The sequence below is a fragment of the Sus scrofa genome, chromosome 17, assembly GCF_000003025.6.
Source record: "Sus scrofa isolate TJ Tabasco breed Duroc chromosome 17, Sscrofa11.1, whole genome shotgun sequence".
Classification (NCBI taxonomy): Eukaryota; Metazoa; Chordata; class Mammalia; order Artiodactyla; family Suidae; genus Sus; species Sus scrofa.
In genome coordinates, this window is record NC_010459.5 from 72,573 (window position 1) to 89,405 (window position 16,833).

The 16,833-nt window shown below is 41.3% G+C and overlaps 1 protein-coding gene across 1 annotated transcript in view; it reads right to left on the bottom strand.

Moving 5' to 3' along the window:
* Window positions 1-16,833, bottom strand: part of LOC110257476 (ankyrin repeat domain-containing protein 26-like) — a 117,827-nt gene that overhangs the window by 69,659 nt on the left and 31,335 nt on the right. The window contains exons 14-18 of the mRNA XM_021078196.1: window positions 15,021-15,119; window positions 14,373-14,401; window positions 14,206-14,278; window positions 7,655-7,868; window positions 5,055-5,238 (exon numbers count right to left, since the gene is read on the bottom strand). Coding sequence (XP_020933855.1) covers window positions 5,055-5,238; window positions 7,655-7,868; window positions 14,206-14,278; window positions 14,373-14,401; window positions 15,021-15,119 — 599 coding nt within the window. The remainder of the gene's footprint in view (window positions 1-5,054; window positions 5,239-7,654; window positions 7,869-14,205; window positions 14,279-14,372; window positions 14,402-15,020; window positions 15,120-16,833) is intronic.

Sequence of the window (16,833 nt, forward strand, 5' to 3'; positions counted from 1 at the left end):
AACAATTCTTCCCTATTAGTTCAAGTACTTTCCAATTTATATTTAATGGATTAAAATACCATTTAATAAAAGCTTTGTCTTACCAATATCTCCACAAGGAAATTATTCATATGGTAATAAAAGTGCTTAAACTTATCCTAGTAACACTTAAGCTAAAATATTTTCAATTTATGCAAGGACCGGTGCCATGCATTATATACTTTCATATTCCCTGTTAGACAAATTTATACTTAGACAAGATTATCTCTTATGAAAAAAATTTCAACAGTGCAAAAATGATGGGCTAAACTGTTCTGCACAGACCAGCTGACAAGGGATGAAGAGAATAGGGTCAATGACAGGAGGAATAGTCAGAGGAAGCTTCATGCAGAAGGAGAGACAGAAAGCCCTGTCTGAATGAATGGAGGATTAGGTGGCAGGAAAAGAAAGGCAAAAGACAGAAAGGACAGCATGAGAAAAGGCAAAGAAAAGGTGACATCAGCCAGTTAACTCAGAGGAGAAAATCCAACAGCAGGGAATAAAACAAGTCAACACAGTGACTTGAAAAGGAATGTTCACAGCAGCATTATTCACAGCCCCAATGTGGAAATAAACCAAAGGCCCATCAGCTGATGAATGGATGAATGTTTTAACCATGTAACAGTGTACTATTCCACAACAAACAGACATGGAAGGGCTGATAATGGGCTCTATCTAACATGGAGGAACCTTGAGAACTTTATGTCAAATAAAAAAGCTAATCAAAAAGGACAAAATTCCATGGAGTCCATTTGTATGAAACCCCCAGAATAGGCACAGCTGTGGAGACAGGAATTAGCCTGGTGGTTGCCTGGGGCTGAGGGAGATGGGGGCTGTGAGCAACCCTGAAGGGATACAGGGTTTCTTTTGGGGGGAATGCTCCAAAACTGATTGTGGTAAAAGTTCCACAACTCTGAACTGCACATCTTAAAGGAGTGGATTATATGACATATGAAGCAGATCTCCATAAAGTTTTTTTTTAATCCAATGGTAGCATCTAGATAATTTCCTAATTCTTTATTTTGGCTGCACAACTATACAAGATCTAAATATCTCCATGCATTTACAATACAGTTAATCTGAAAAGAAAAGAAAAGCAATCCCTAACTTGAACTGGTTTTTATAATGACCTCACTGCACAAGATGATGTGAAATCCAAGAAAGAAATAGACACACATTCTACATTCTTTCACAAAAGTGAAGATGAGAAATGACAGTTTTCTGGAACATTCCATTAAACATTATCTTCTGAATTTTATCTGGCTTGCCTCATCATGGTCATAGATCTATCACTAAAACTTACTGTTTAATAGAAAAAAACAGACTCTCAAGTTCTCTCTACTTCCCCAAGGGGAAACAGTCTAAGAAAAATTATATAATACAAAACAGCAGAATAAAAGTCAGAGTTTAAGAAATAAGTGCATTATAAAACAATAAAATGGTAATGAAATAATGGTAATGAAAATAAAAGAGAAGGCTGTCCTTGAAAATTAGTCTCCTGAAACACTTTGTCTTATACATTAACTGTGGACATTCACATTTAACAATCTCAAACATACCTGACTTGCAATTTGTAATTTCTATTTTAAATCTCTTGCCTCATCTTCTAAATTAGCATGATAACATGACTTGACTTCCAGCAAAGCCTCTGACCTGGACAGCTTTTTTTAGGTTTTTTAGGATATCAGCCAGTAATCATGTTTTAAATTCTTTTTTTGTTTGTTTGTTTGTTTTAGGATTGCACTCACGGCATATGGAGGTTCCCAGACTAGGGGTCCAATCAGGGCTACAGCTGCCAGCCTACAACACAGCCATAGCAATGTGGGACCCTTAATCTGCTAAGTGAGGCCAGGGATCAAACCTGCAACCTCATGGTTCCTAGTTGGATTCATTTGCACTGCGCCATAATGGGAACTCCCAGCCAGTTCCTGTTGATGTTGTCCCATAACTGCCTAATAAGATACTCTATCACTGATCTTATAAATCACCCTATTATTATGTATATTAATGACAGATGACTCCGACATAGGTAATTCAAAAACTATCCCCACAGACATCGACTCACGTTCTTCCCTTCACATGTACACCTTCCAGCTCACTGAATTTGGTGAAAGATACAGAAGGTGTTACCCTCTTGTCTTATCAACATTAAGTTACTTAGGGGACAGATTCAGCCCTGCCACCTACTCCTCCACCCTCACCAATGAATTGGCAGAGTTTTACCACCTCCTGAAATCTCATAAAGAAATGGGTGTGAAAAAGAAATAGAATAAGGGTGTCCTCTTGCTGCCCAGCAGGTTAGGGATCCAGTGTTGTCATTGCAGTGGTTTGGGGCTGTGGTGTGGGTTTTAATGTGGCAATTTAATCTTGCATCATGAGATTTTCATGCAACAGATTTGTCACTTTTTTTGTGGCTATCAGAAACCTAAGCAAAAGCAAAGGAGATTTTTAGCCTGTACTCAATAAACTGACCCATACTTTCCTCTGAAATGAAACAGTAGTCTATGTGTTTATACAATGAAGTGGCTGCAGTGAGTGGAAATCTAACTGGACACAAATAAAGGTTGCATACATCTCTCAGACTTTCCACAAGCAGGAATCCCCCAAAGTTCAAAAACTGAATGGAAGACAATCACTCCATGGAAAGGAAAATGGAAACTGCAAGAGAAGTTTGAAAATGCTCGGGATTAGAAAGGACTTTCTCTGAATTGCAAGAAGCCCAGAAAGCATCTAATAAAAGATGAATGAATCTGACTCCACTTAACCATGGCTTCTGATCTCTAATGTGTCCAGCCACCCCACAGGAAGAGCCTTATCTCTGTACACGCTTTGAAAAGACCAAACTTCCTAAAATGTTTTTCCAGAGAATTGTTCATAAATATTTAAACTTCCTAACATGTTTTACAGTCAGTTACAAGAATTACATCTACTGATAACTAACAAATCTAGCCACTGTACTAAGCACTTCTGCAAACATTGATTCCCTCTCTATGACATTTCTAGAATGAAGGGATTAAAAACATAAGCAAGGTCTTCTGTTTCTACTGTGAATCCTCTTACACAAAACCACAAGTACTTCTGGAGTATAACACACAGAAACCCAAAATAAGCTTTAGGTTTCATTAATGGTGAATACACTAATGGTAAATCAGGTCAAATGTATAGAGCTCTTCTTAGAAAATCATGAGAGTATTTGCTGCAGCAATAACTCTTATTTCCTCTTATTAAGATTAAAATACTAATTTATGGCAAATAGGTGGGGCATTCAATTGAACTCTTTCACTAAAAATAAAATACTTACTATTACCCTGTAACTAAGTGTATATTATGGCATATCTGTCACTATTCTCAAAAGTTCCTTGCACTGAAATAGGATACCACATGGAGCATAGTGGTAAGATTCTCACAGGGAGAATGACATCCAAAATAAGGTCTCTGAACTGGCTCTCCGCTTCCTCCCTGTCATCAGTGGAAGTGATAATGTCTCTGTTAATCTATCAAGGAAGCAAAATCACTGGCAAAACCAAGAATATCTATTATGACTAGTAGTAGCTTTGCAATTACAGACAGTTCATCAATTCCTATGGAAAATATTAAAGGCCTCTCCTTGGATGAGGCTTTCGTAAATGTCATGACATGACTGCTGCAGACAAATGGATGTGACTTAAAAATGTTACTTTAGGAGTTCCCGCTATGTCTCAGTGGGTTACGAATCAGACTGCAGCAGCTCAAGTCACTGTGGAGGTACAGGTTTGATCCCCAGCCAGGGGCAGTGAGTTCAAGGATCTGGTGTTGCTGCAGTTGCAGCGCAAACTCAATCCCTGGCCCAGAAACTTTCATGTGCTGTGGGGGAAGCCATCAAAATTCCAAAAAACGTCACTTTACCCAAAGGGCCAGAAATGCCACCTGCCTCCACAAATATACTTACATAGGCTCTAAAAATCCTGTACAGCTTCTGGGATACTCAGTGCTGGCCTTTAAAATATACACATACAGAAGTACATACACACACATTTTGGCTTCTACAACCTGGCAACACACTTCTTTAGGTTTTTGGCCTCATACCTTTTAAAAGGAGTCAAAAGCTTAAGGGCAGAAATTTAAGAAAGAAAATGTTGAAAGGAAGTGGCCTTCTTTAAGCACAAAGATACTTATCCCACACGAACCATTCAAGTTTTAAATTAAATGATAGCTAAATTAATCACAGAGCAAAAATACAGGCAGGTAAGGTCCGGTGAAGGAAAACTCCTTTATGAGCCATTCATTCCATCATAGACTAAAGGCATCATATTTTAATTTAGCTTGTATTTTCACATAAAAAACTCAAAATTTGAGTTCCCTGGTGGCTGAGCAGATTAAAGATCCAGGGTTGTCACTGCTGTGGCTCAGGTAACTGCTACCGTGCAGGTTCAATCCCTGACCCAGAAACTTCTGCATGCTCTGGGCCAAACAGAGCTAAACAAACAAAAAGCCAAAATGAAGTCATGGATTTGAAGTAAGAACATTATTTTGTTGGCGTGCCCACTATGACTCAATGGGATCAGTGGCATCACTGCATGGCCAGGACACAGGTTTGGTCTCTGGCAAATGACGCTTGGGAATTCCATATGCTGCTGGATGGCCAAGGAAGGAAAAAAAGAAAAGAAAAAAGTAGATATATGCCCATGAGTGGGACTGCTGGGTCATATGGTTGTTCTATGTATAGATTTCTAAGGTACCTCCGTACTGTTCTCCATAGCGGTTGTACCAGCTTAGAATATTACTTTGTTGCATCGACCAAAAGTGACAAACATTACTTTCATGAGTAAGCTCAATTTACTTAGCATTCCTCCATTCATAAAATATATACAGGGCTATTAGAAGCCAAGAAGTGCAAGTGAATAATTTAGCTGTAAATGGCATGGTTCATAATTAGGAAGAGATGACATTTTATTTGTTTCAGACCTAAATGATACATATTAAATCAAAGGGACAGGATAAATAATACTGGTGACATGGTGTTAGAAATGTGAAAATTTCACCAAGGATTAATTTACCTGGTTTGCCTTATTTCTCACAGTCTTCAGTTCCCCTTGTAGTACTTCAAGAGTGAGTTCAAGTTGCTGTTTCAATTCAGTTTCTTTACTACATTGCTCTTCTTTTCTTCTTAACTGCTCTCTAATTTCTTCAGATAACATATCTGCCTTTTTTCTTTGCTCTTCTTCGTGCTTTAAGTATAATCTGTAGATAAATATGCTTACCTTAAAATTTTGTTAGAAAGAAAAAGCTCTATCGATGATCTGGATCTTCACACACGGGTGTAACAGTCTAATGATATGTCTGTCTCTGTTCTCCAACTATGTTTCACTTCTACATCGCATGCTTTTAATTTTTAAAGTTTTTATTACAGTTAAATGAGAATGTACTATTTCTCCTTACAGCAAAGTGACCCAGACATACATGTATATACAATCTTTTTCTCCTATTCTCTTCCAAAATGTTCTCTCGCAAGTGAGTGGGTCTCCTATTGTTAATTGTCACTTTGGTTTCTTCACAGAGATAGTAATACTTAAAAGATAGCAGTGAGTGAGTTTCTGCCATGGCTCTGCAGAAATGAATCTGACTAGTATCCATGAGGATGCAGGTTCGATAGCTGGCCTTGCTTGGTGGGTTAAGGATCCCACATTGCCATGAGCTTTGGTGTAGGTCAAACATGCAGCTCGGATCTGGCATTGCTGCGGCTGTGGTGGTGGCCAGGGCCTATCGATCTATTTCGACCCCTAGCCTAGGAACCTCCTTATGCCACGGGTGCAGCACTAAAAAGAAAAAAAAAAAAAAAGCAATCAAGAAAAAACATTCTGCTACTGAGTAAGTTTTAATCAATAGTAACTAGTGAATAGTGTCGGAAAATGAAATTTGAAATTATTCAGGAAATTATTCAGAAAATTAGAGGTGAAAACTACCCTTTGTTCCCACACAGTCATAACGACTCTCCATTAGAAGAGAGAATGCAGTTACTAACTAAAAGAAGCTGTTGTTTAGAACCAAGTTTATAAGTTCACTAGAAATGTCCGTGCAGCTTCCTGAACTATTCCGTGTACCCCCAAATGATTTCTAGTGCAAGGTAACATCTGGAGATGTCTTCTGCATCTACAAGTCCCCACATCTATAGGGCACGATATCATCTGCAGACATCTTATAGAGAACATCTATCTGGGGATTACTACAATCAAACTAAGCTAAGGAGTCTAATATCTATGGCCGTATTATTTGTTTTTCTTTTTGGGCCACACTTGTAGCATGTGGAAGTTCCTGGCCCCATACCACACATCACAGCTGAGGCAACGCCAGGTCTTTACCTCACTGTGCCAGGCCAGGGATCGAAAACTCACTGCCACAGAAACAATGCCAGATCGTGATCCTGCTGAGCCGCAGCAGGAACTCCCTGCCCTGTGCTTTTTATGATTTTTTTCTTCTGTGGCAATCTCAACTTATCATGTTAAATACGACCTATTTAATAAATTATTTCAAACCCTCTTCCAAACAAGACACGATCCATATTAAACAATACAGAAAAATATGTGCTTTCAGCATAGACCGCAGAAGCAATTTCATCTTTGTGTGAGAAATACATTGACTAATCAATAATCACTTCCCATTTTACTTTTCTTCTATCCACATCCACACAGATGTTAAGAAGAAACATGCAAAAGATGTTTAAAGCTTCTATCTTGAGAAAAATGGCCATTTCATATGCCTGTGGGCAGAAACCTAGAGTAATATAATCTTCTCTGAGAACAATTCAGGAATGCGGACCGAGGAGTTCCCACTGTGACACAGGGGGTTAAGGACATGGCTTGTCTCCATGGCATTGCCAGTTTGATGCCTGGCCCCAGAACATCCACATGCCAAGAGTGCAACCAGAAAAGGAAAAAACAAAAACAAGAAAACAACAACAGAACTATGGACTGAAGACTTTTTTTAACAGTTCTTTTACTTTATCCAAATAATATGAGATTAAAGAATTTATTCAGGAGATCCTGTCAGGGCACAGTGAAAATGAATCCCACTACAAAGCATGTGCTTGTGGGTTCGATCCCTGGCCTTGCTCAGTGGGTTAAGGATCTGGTGTTGCCTTGAGGTAGGTCGAAGATGTGGCTGGGATCTGGCATGGCTGTGGCTGTGGCTCTAGGGTAGGCCAGGAGCAACAGATCTCATTAAACTCCTAGCCTGAGAACCTCCATATGCCACAGGGGTGGCCCGAAAAGATAAAAAAAAAAAAGAATTTTTTCAAATTTCATAATTAAAAATGGACATGAATTCATAGAAAAGGTATTCCTTGTATCATCAAATACAATACAGAAAAGTGAAAAACAACCAAAATTCAATCTTATAAACAAGCAACGAGGCTTTCATAAAGTGCAGGATAGTTCAGTCATGAAAATGACTATTTGGAAAATATACATTAAATTGTTAGAAGTTTTCACTGTTAAGAACTTGCTGATTTATCTTTAGGAACTCATAGTCCAAAATACTAATGAAGACTTTCCCCCTCTAAAATCCTAGAAGATATAGTACTTATGAAACACCTCTTCTATATCTGCATCATGAAAACAGTTCAAATGTCTTTTAATACGAAAACCAAGACACTCAGTACCTCAAGCTGCAGAGCTCTTGTTGCTGCTCCACTTTTTGTTGCTCTAATTGGGATTGCACTTCTTTTGTTTCTGATAGTTCTGCTTGTAGGCCACTGATCTTACTTTCCATGTTTTTGATTTTTCCTTCAAGTACTTCACATTGGCTGTTTTTAACTTTCAGTGATCTTTCACTTGAAAGAACTGCACCCTGAATTTTACATAAGGGAACAGAATCTGTATACAGGAGAAAAAGAACAAGAACAGAAATAAAACACATGAGTAATTCTTGTGGATAAAGGAAGGTGTGCTTTTAACATTCACTCTTCCATAACATGAGAAAATACATATTGGATATGTATAATGCAGAAGCATGCAAATAAGCTCTGCAAATAAAACCCAGGAGACGCCTGGCTCTTACTCAGCTTAAAGTCTAGTAGAAGAGAAAGACAAACAGAGAAAAACTCAGAGAGGTACTATGAGGCAAGAGAGGTCCATGATCAATAACATAACTGGATTTAGACAGGGACCAGGGAAGATTTCCCAAGGAGGAGGTGACTACACTGAGAAATGAAGGCTGAGCTGGAAGCACAGAGCAAAGAAGGAAGAAGAACACTGTAGACGGTGCACAGCCTGTGCCCATGCCCACCTGCAACCTGCTTCTCACCAAGACAGAGGAACAGGTGCCAGCTTCCCTTCCTGCCTGAAACAAGCAAAAGGAACACAAACAGAACACATAACAAATGCCTTTCCAGACCAAGGGCTTCAGGCAAGGAAGGACAATGTTCCCTGAAAACGCATGAGGTTAGCCTGAAGAACACCCCAGCTCACTGCCTTGAGAGAATGTCCAGGCCACAACACAGGCAGAAGGAGCTGACCTGGAGGCCGCCAGGCTCCCTGAGTGGATGTGATGACACTGAGAGTCTGGTGGGACCAAAGCAGACAGAGAGCATAGGGCAGAACATGAGAGAAGAGGGAGTTCCCCAGTGGTGCAGTGGGTTAAGGATCCCGTGTTTTCACCTCAGTGACTTGAGTTCCTGCAGTGGTGTGGGTTTGATCCCTCCCTGGCCTGGCAGCTCCCACATGCCACCAGCAGGGCCAAAAACAAATGAAGTCAAAAATAAATAACTGAATTTTCCATAAAACCCATGAAGCAAAAATTGAGAGAACTGCACGGAGAAACAAATACACCATTGTATTCTGAGATGGCAATAGCCCTCCCTCAATAAAGTGACAGAATGGACAGGCCGCACAGCAGCAGGCATGTGACAGACTTGAACACCAATATTCTTTTCAAGCAGCCAGAGAACACTTACCAGAAAGGGCTATATTCTGGGTCATAAAATAAAGCTTAATAAATGGAGTAAGCCAAAAAGATCTAAGTCATACCGAGTGTGTTCCCTGATGACAAAGCAATGACACTGGAAATGAAGAATGACAGTAACTCTGGAAAATCCTCAAAGATTTGGAAACTAAATAACCTAGGAACCATGAGGTTGCAGGTTCGATCCCTGCCCTTGCTCGGTGCGTTAACAATCTGGCATTGCCGTGAGCTGTGGTGTAGGTGGCAGACGGGGCTCAGCTCCCACGTTGCTGTGGCCCTGGTGTAGGCTGGCAGCTACAGCTGCGATTAGACCCCTAGCCTGGGAACTTCCATATGCCATGGGAGTGGCCCAAGAAATGGTAAAAAGACAAAAAATAAATAAATAAAATAAAATTGGGTTGTTTAAAAAAAAAAAAAAGAAAGAAAGAAACCAGAAAAAAGCACATTAAACTCCAAGAAATCACAAGAAAGGACATAAGAAACATCAAAGGCAAAAATCAATGAGAAAGAGGACAAATAGTACAATGTGGAAAACTCAGTGACACCAAATGTTTTCAGGGGATGACCACTAGGGATAGACTTGTAGCCAGGCTGGTAAGGAAACAAAGAGAGAGCGGACAAATTACCAATTTCCAACATGAGCAGTGCTACAGTGTCTACCCATATGAACAGGATGACAGAGTAATATCATAAACTTTAGGTCAACAAATTTGACAACTCAGATGAGATGGGTAAGTTCCTTGAAAGAGAAAAATTACCAAAGCTCAAGGCAGAAAGAACAAGCAAGCAAAATAGCCCTGTATCTGAAGAAGAAACTAAAGCCACAGGTAAAGACCTTCCCACAAAGGAAAATTCCAGGCCCAGGTGGCTACACTGGTGAAATCTACCAAATGTTTTGGGGAGAAACAATACCAATTCCACACAAATTCTCCTCAAACAAGGAAGACACATCACAGTTCTCCACTCGGTCTATGAAATTAGCATTATCCTCAAACCAGAACCAGTAAGTGGTATTACAAGAAAGCTATGCCATGAAAACGGGGGTAAAAATTCTAAACAGGACATCAGCCAATTAAAGCCAAAAATACCTTCAAAGGACATTTCGTCCAAATGGGGTCTATCCCAGGAATGCAGAATGCAGGGCTGTTTTGCTCTTTCAAAATCAACTAATGTCAATCCCCATACTAACAAACTAAAAAGAAACATCATATGATCCTGTCGGTAGGTAAAAAGATGCACTTGGCAAAACTCCGCATCTTCCTGAGAAAACCTACCAGCACACCAGGAATACAAGGGAACTTCTCCGAAATGATAGAGACCTATGATTAAACCCACAGCCAACACTGTATCTGATGATTCGAAACGGAATGCTCTTCCCGGAATACAGGGACTAAGACAGGAACAGCTTCTTCTGCTCCTCTTCAGCACAATACCAGAGGTTCCAGCCAGTGCCATGGCCAAAGTCAAGCAACAGAAGGTATCCGATGGGCAATGAGGAAGTAAAACTGTCTGTGAATCAGCAGGCAGCATGGTTACATCATAGGAGTTAGTGAACTCCACCTTGTGGGTCAGGCTGCTTGCTTTGGTGAAGTTCTCCCAAAACACAGACACTTCCATGAATTTCTGCGCTGTCTGTGGCGACACTCATAGCACAACTTCATGAGCTGGTTAGCTGGACAGAGAAGGTGCTGGCTGCAAGTCTTCAAGATGAACTGTCTTTAGTAAGAGAGTCATTTAAGAATGAAGAGGCTTCCCAACCTTTGGTCACACCGAAAATCTGAGAGAGTCTACCAAAAATCCACAAGAACTAATACATGAGCTTGGTAAGGTTGGAAGATACAGAGTGAATACACCAAATCCAACCGTGTTCCTATCATCAGAATAGACCCTCAGAAATTAAAATTTAAAATATACTAATCACAACTGCCCTGAAAAAGAAGACATACAGGTAACCGCATAAAAGATGGAGACATCTATACCCTGAAAACTCCAAAATATTACAGAGAAATTCAAGGAAGATCTGCATGAACGGAGAAATTGTCTTTCTCCAAGGCTTGAAAATTCACTATTGGTAAAGAAGTCAATTCTCCCCCAAAGAAGTCTGTAGATGCAACATAATCCAGAACTCACTTGCAGAAGACCAGCAGATTTTTCTTAAAGAAATAGACATGTTGATTCTAAAGTTCCCGTGGAAAGAAGGGTCTAAAATGGGTACAAGAGGAAGCTAGAGGATTGACTGTGGCCTTTCGCCATACGGCAAAGAAAAGCAGCAGCTGGACTGTAAGCAAGGGGCAAACATGACAAGACCGAATTTTCTAAAAAAAATACCTAATAATGGTGGTTACAATGTACACCAAAGTTCCAGGAGGTGGAAATGCAGAGCAACAAGTCCTGAGGTTACTTCAGCATTCTAGGAGGCAAGTGATCAACTGACCTTGGGTGAAGGCACAGGCGAGAAGCCACGCCAACAGAAAAACACAGTGAGTGGGAAGTATCGCAGCCCTTTGGCTGACAGCATATAACAACTCATTATGTTTTCATAGAAATCTTTTGTCTCAGACTTGAACAGCACAATAGCATATCCATGCCTCATGTGCAGTACTAGACAAACACCCCAAACATTCCTTCACAGATTCATCCACCAAATATCAAGGAACACAATGAAGAGTAACAATACAGGGCATGAGTTCCCGTCATGGCCCAGCAGAAACACATCCAACTAGTATCCCTGAAGATGTGGGTTCACTTCCTGTCCTCACTCAGTGGGTTGGGGATCAGGCACTGCCATGAGCTATGCTGTAGGTCGCAGACATGGCTCAGAACCCACATAGCTGTGGCTGTGGTGTAGGCAGCTGATTTGACCTCTAGCATGGGGACATCCTTGTGCTGCAGGTTCGACCCTAAGAAGCAAAAACCAACCAACCAAACAAAAAACCAGGACAAGCCGACAAAGTCACAGTATCCTCTGTTTGCATCATAATTGCACTGCTTTTATGGTTCAACTGAAATCATGGTTTAAAGATTTTTATTTTTTCTAGTATGGTTGATTTAAAATGCTCTGTCAATTTCTGCTCTACAGAAAAGATAAGTGCACCTTTTCAACAACACACTAAACTTCAACTGCAAAATTATTCTGCGTTTCCAAAAACTGTTATGTCCACGCTTTTCTCAGCTCCTTATTCTGAAACATGTTCCTCTACTGCTCTGACACATTTCTTTTCATGTTTCTTAAAACTCGGCCTGCTTTGAGAAGGCCTCCTTGATTATGGCTATCCTTCCCAGACAAATAAGGATCTCATCCCCTGGAGCTACCTTAGCGTTTTACCGATTTTTGTAGTCAATTTTTCCACCTGAAGTGCAAATCATTTTTTACATGTCTCTTATCTTCTAGACTGTAGAGGACAAGTTCTTTTTGGTGCTTGTTGTTTTTGGTTGGTTTGGTTCTCTGGCTGCACCCACAGTATTTGGAAGTTTCCGAGCCAGGGATCAAATCCGAGCCATAGCTCAGATCTACCTATCCCACAAGCCCAGGTCCTTTAACGCACTGAGGGTCAAGGATTGAACACACACTTCCCAAAAGACCTGAGCAGCTGCAGTCAGATTGTTAACCCACTGGGCTGTACTGGGAAATCCAGGACCTGCTTTTAAACATCATCTTTGTATAAGCAGTCCTTATTTCTTTTACTCAGTAATTGTCTCTTGAGTTCCTGCTCAATAGTGAGCACAGAAAGAAAAAGAAGAAGAAGAAGGTAGATAAAAGGTGTCAGGGGTGGCTTTCTAGTGATAATGCCTGAGGTCAGTCAGCAGGGAGATCAGTCAGATTCAAAGAAACAGAGGGCAGGAAAGAGAGAGGGCAGGCAAGGCTGTTCCGAGGCAGGAAGAGAAGCATACAGTCAGGTAAATATTGGTCTACACTCCAGGAAGAGGTGAGGAGGGCCTCAGCAACAGCTCAGATGACAGGAGCAAAGGACAGCCAGGAAAGGCTGGAGATAGAGGGTCAGGCCAAAGTCAGACTATGAATGCCTCATGTGTCACTGTAAGATGCCTGGGCATTCATGTGCTTCCTAGAGTGCTTCATGGTCCTACATGCCCTTGAGACGGATCACTCGAAGGGTCACGGTAGGGACGCATTTGAAGGACATACAAATAAATGGAGGGATAGGAGTCTGAAGGCTTTAATTAGCAAAAAGGCTGCTCCAGGATTGAACCGAGGGGATGTTTCCAGAAATACGTAACATCTAAAATGATCGGGAGAGTTCCCGTCATGGCGCAGTGGAAATGAATCTGACTAGGAACCCTGAGGGTGCAGGTTCCAACCCTGGCCTCACTCAGTGGGTTAAGGATCCTGTGTTGCCCTGAGCTGTGGTGTAGGTCACAGACACAGTTCGGATCCCACATTGCTGTGGCTCTGGCGTAGGCTGGCAGCTACACTTCTGATTAGAGCCCTAGCCTGGGAACCTCCATAGGCTGTGGGTGCAGCCCTCCCAAAAAAAAAAAAAAAAAAAAAAAAAAAAAAAAAAAAAGGCAAAAGACAAAAATGATCGGGGCCATGCATAGAATCAATCACTGTTAATGAATAAATGCATAAATCCTGGGTCCTTGGAGGACAAGGCTCTGCTTAATATTTTACGAATGGTAGCAACTGAGAAGGGGAATTATCTACAGGAATGGCTTGAAGTTATTCCTATTTATTTTCTAGTTTTCCTGTTTCACATCTTCCCGTGTTGAGGGTGAGGGAGTGGGAGGGGCTGGGAGTTTGGGTTCGTACATGCACATGACTGCCTTTAGAATGGATAGGCCGTGGGGTCCGCCTGGACAGCACAGGGAACTACATGCAATCATGTGTCACAGAACATGACAGACGATGGTATGTGAAGGAGAATGCCTATGTGTGCATGGCTGGGTCCTTTTGCTGTACTTGGCAGAACACTGTAAGTCAACGACAATAAAAACATTTAAAAAAAGAGAATCCACTTCAACCAGCATGCCACAAAACGGCATGCTGCTGTTTGTCTCTATTTAATAACAGCAACCAAAAACTGCAGAAATAAATGGACAATGAAACCCATTTCTCCTATGCTTGGAAATACCTTTCCAAGCATAGATACCAACAATAACATCTACCTTATTTATGTCAAATCCTTCCATTAAATTCAAAAAAATAAGAACAGAATCATGAGTAAGAAAACTGTGACCATGTCAAACATTTTAGTGTTCTTTTCAGAGTTACATTTGTATTGCAAAATTTACCTGATCTGGACGCTTGTAAATCCTTTGTTCCAACTGTTTTGTTAGGAACAGCATCTTTCACTCCAACTGTAGGCTGAATGGGTTTGGATTAGAGTTGATTAAAAAATAACACACAGGTGATACAATCTGTAGCTATTATTTCAAGCTAAAAGTCTAAAAGCATTTACCTTCGAGTGAGGATACTTTTCAGGAGAAGCTAAAAGGCAAAATGGACGTGTATCAATTAGCTGTAAATACAAAAGCTAGGTATTCATTTGTGCAGAGTTAGTACCACGTGGAATTCTGCTGCTTGGCCTTGGCAAGGAATATGTTAGGTTTTGGTGTTCTCCCTTGGGTGGGGGGAGTCAGGACAGGAACCTGAGAGAAGTATGAATTCATTATAGATCCTGAAAAAGAAAGGGGCATATAGGTCTAACAAGACATGCAGGTAAGATTTCAAAAGGAAGGAATGTTATGTTTCAAAGGATCGTGCAATAGAAAAGTGCACATACATCAACGTGAACAGGCTGACTGATGAGGAGAAAAGTCATCTCTAATCAGAGGAAGAGATCATGACCCCAAGAGGATAAAGTGAAGGCTGACGGGACAGTGCAGTGGCCTCTCTTTCCTGCAATACCGCAGCAGCATGGACTCCACTATACTGCCAGTGTTTAGCATTACCTTCAATTTGCTCTCTAATTTGGGAAGTACCCATTTGGGGTGTCAGTTCAGTTGAAGGTAGAAATCATTTCTCATCAGAGAGAGTGTTTGGAATTGATCACCTTGGATATTTACTTGTAGAGTAATACTGCATAGAAATATTCAATTTTCCGTACCCATGTGGGCCACTGCTAGGCCTCCATGTCTTGGATCCTCTTGTTGAGCCCTCTTAAAGTTGCTTGATCCACTCATGCAAGAAGGTATATAAGGCACATCTTAGGAATAATGTATAGAAAATATTCAATATTGAAATATGATGACCAAGAAGGACAAAATAAATTCAAATGCAACAGCCTTATTAGATATCAATGATATTTTTACTTTAAAATCAGTGTAGTAGTTACTGATATACTCCCAATTTATCATTTAGGGAATGAATCCTATTAATTCCTTCTGTTTCCAAAATCTGTTGGGTTTGGCATCTCATGCCAATGTTGAAAAGGATCTTAACAAAATATTAGCTATCTTAAACAACACAGCAGCAGCCAATGCTTCCATATTCCAATTAATCTCACATGCATAACAAATGCCAATACCACCTCTATCTTTGATGCCTGAGGGTGATGAGGAGTGGCTGTGGTGGACCCCAGGGCTAGCACCCCTCCTGCTTCCAGGATTCTATGGAGCAGCAGTGATCTGACTGGGTTTCAGTGCATGTACACTGAAGCCACTTGTAAGGCGTTCTCTCCAACTTCCTCGTTCACTCCACAATCATGCACTTAACGCTTTTCATTCCTCCCTCCTTCCTTTCACTATGTCCCCCCCTCTTCAAAGGCAATCTCTAGATCTGTGGTCTCCCTTCTGCCCCTTTTTCGTGCTTTTGAAGGATCATCCCCACCACGTCTTTTTTCCTCCCTGCTTGGCTGTAGTATCTCACATGGATAATCTCTCCTTCAACTCTGCTTCCCTCTAGCTATAAACAGGGAAGAAAGAAAGGAAAACAGGAGTTCTCTGCAGCCTAGCAGGTTCCGGATCAGACATCGTCACTGCAGTGGCTCAGGTCGCTGCCGTGGTGTGGGTTCCATCCCTGGCCCAGGAACATCCCCACGCCTTCAGTGAGGCCAGAGCAAGCAAGAAGAAAACCAAAAAGGAACAGAAAAGAATGCTTTTCCTTAATCATGTCAGATCTTGAACTGGCCAATGGCTTGTCTCTCAGGGTTCTCTAACACAAGTCTACACCCTGGCCTGAAGACCAGCAACCTGGGCATCCCTTGAGAGCTTGTGAGAAATGCAGAATCTCACACCTGTGGCTCAGAAGATGCACTTTCCACAAGATCTCCAGTCACTCATTAAGTCTGAGAAGGTCTGGTCTATATTGAGTCTGCTTCTCCATTACTTCAACTTAATTAACCCTTCTGAAAACTAGCTTCAAGGTCCTCACTATAACACTTCCCCAAACCTTGATATGTATTAGAAGTTGTAAGTTTCCAATGGACTTTTTGTCAGTTTACAGTCTCCTTGATCCCACCCGTACCATGCCCTGGTCTCTTCTTCTTTCCAGTCCTCCCCTTTGGGCCCATGTGACACCATCCCCTAAAACAGCAACCTGTCCTATGACATGGATGTACCTGCGATCACAGTGGACCACATATGCCCATGACCCCCCACGGAGGGGAACACCCAGTGCTGCTCAACCAGGGAACTCCGTCCTGAATGCTTCCTCACGATGAGAACATAAGACTGGGAATATTAGGCTGTACTTCGCCGACAAGTTCTGCTGCTGGATATCCATCTCACAGTTCAGACCCTCCTCCCTCCTTTTTCTAAGGAACCATTGTACTCTGCCACCTTCACACCACAGCACCCTGCTTCCTCTTCCTTCATTCACACCCTGTAGTCTCTGCCTCTCTCATCCTTCGTTCTTCTTCTCCGCTTCCCTGTCTCCTGACTTTCCTTAGGTTGTAGAGCATCCTGAAATGGAACTAATGA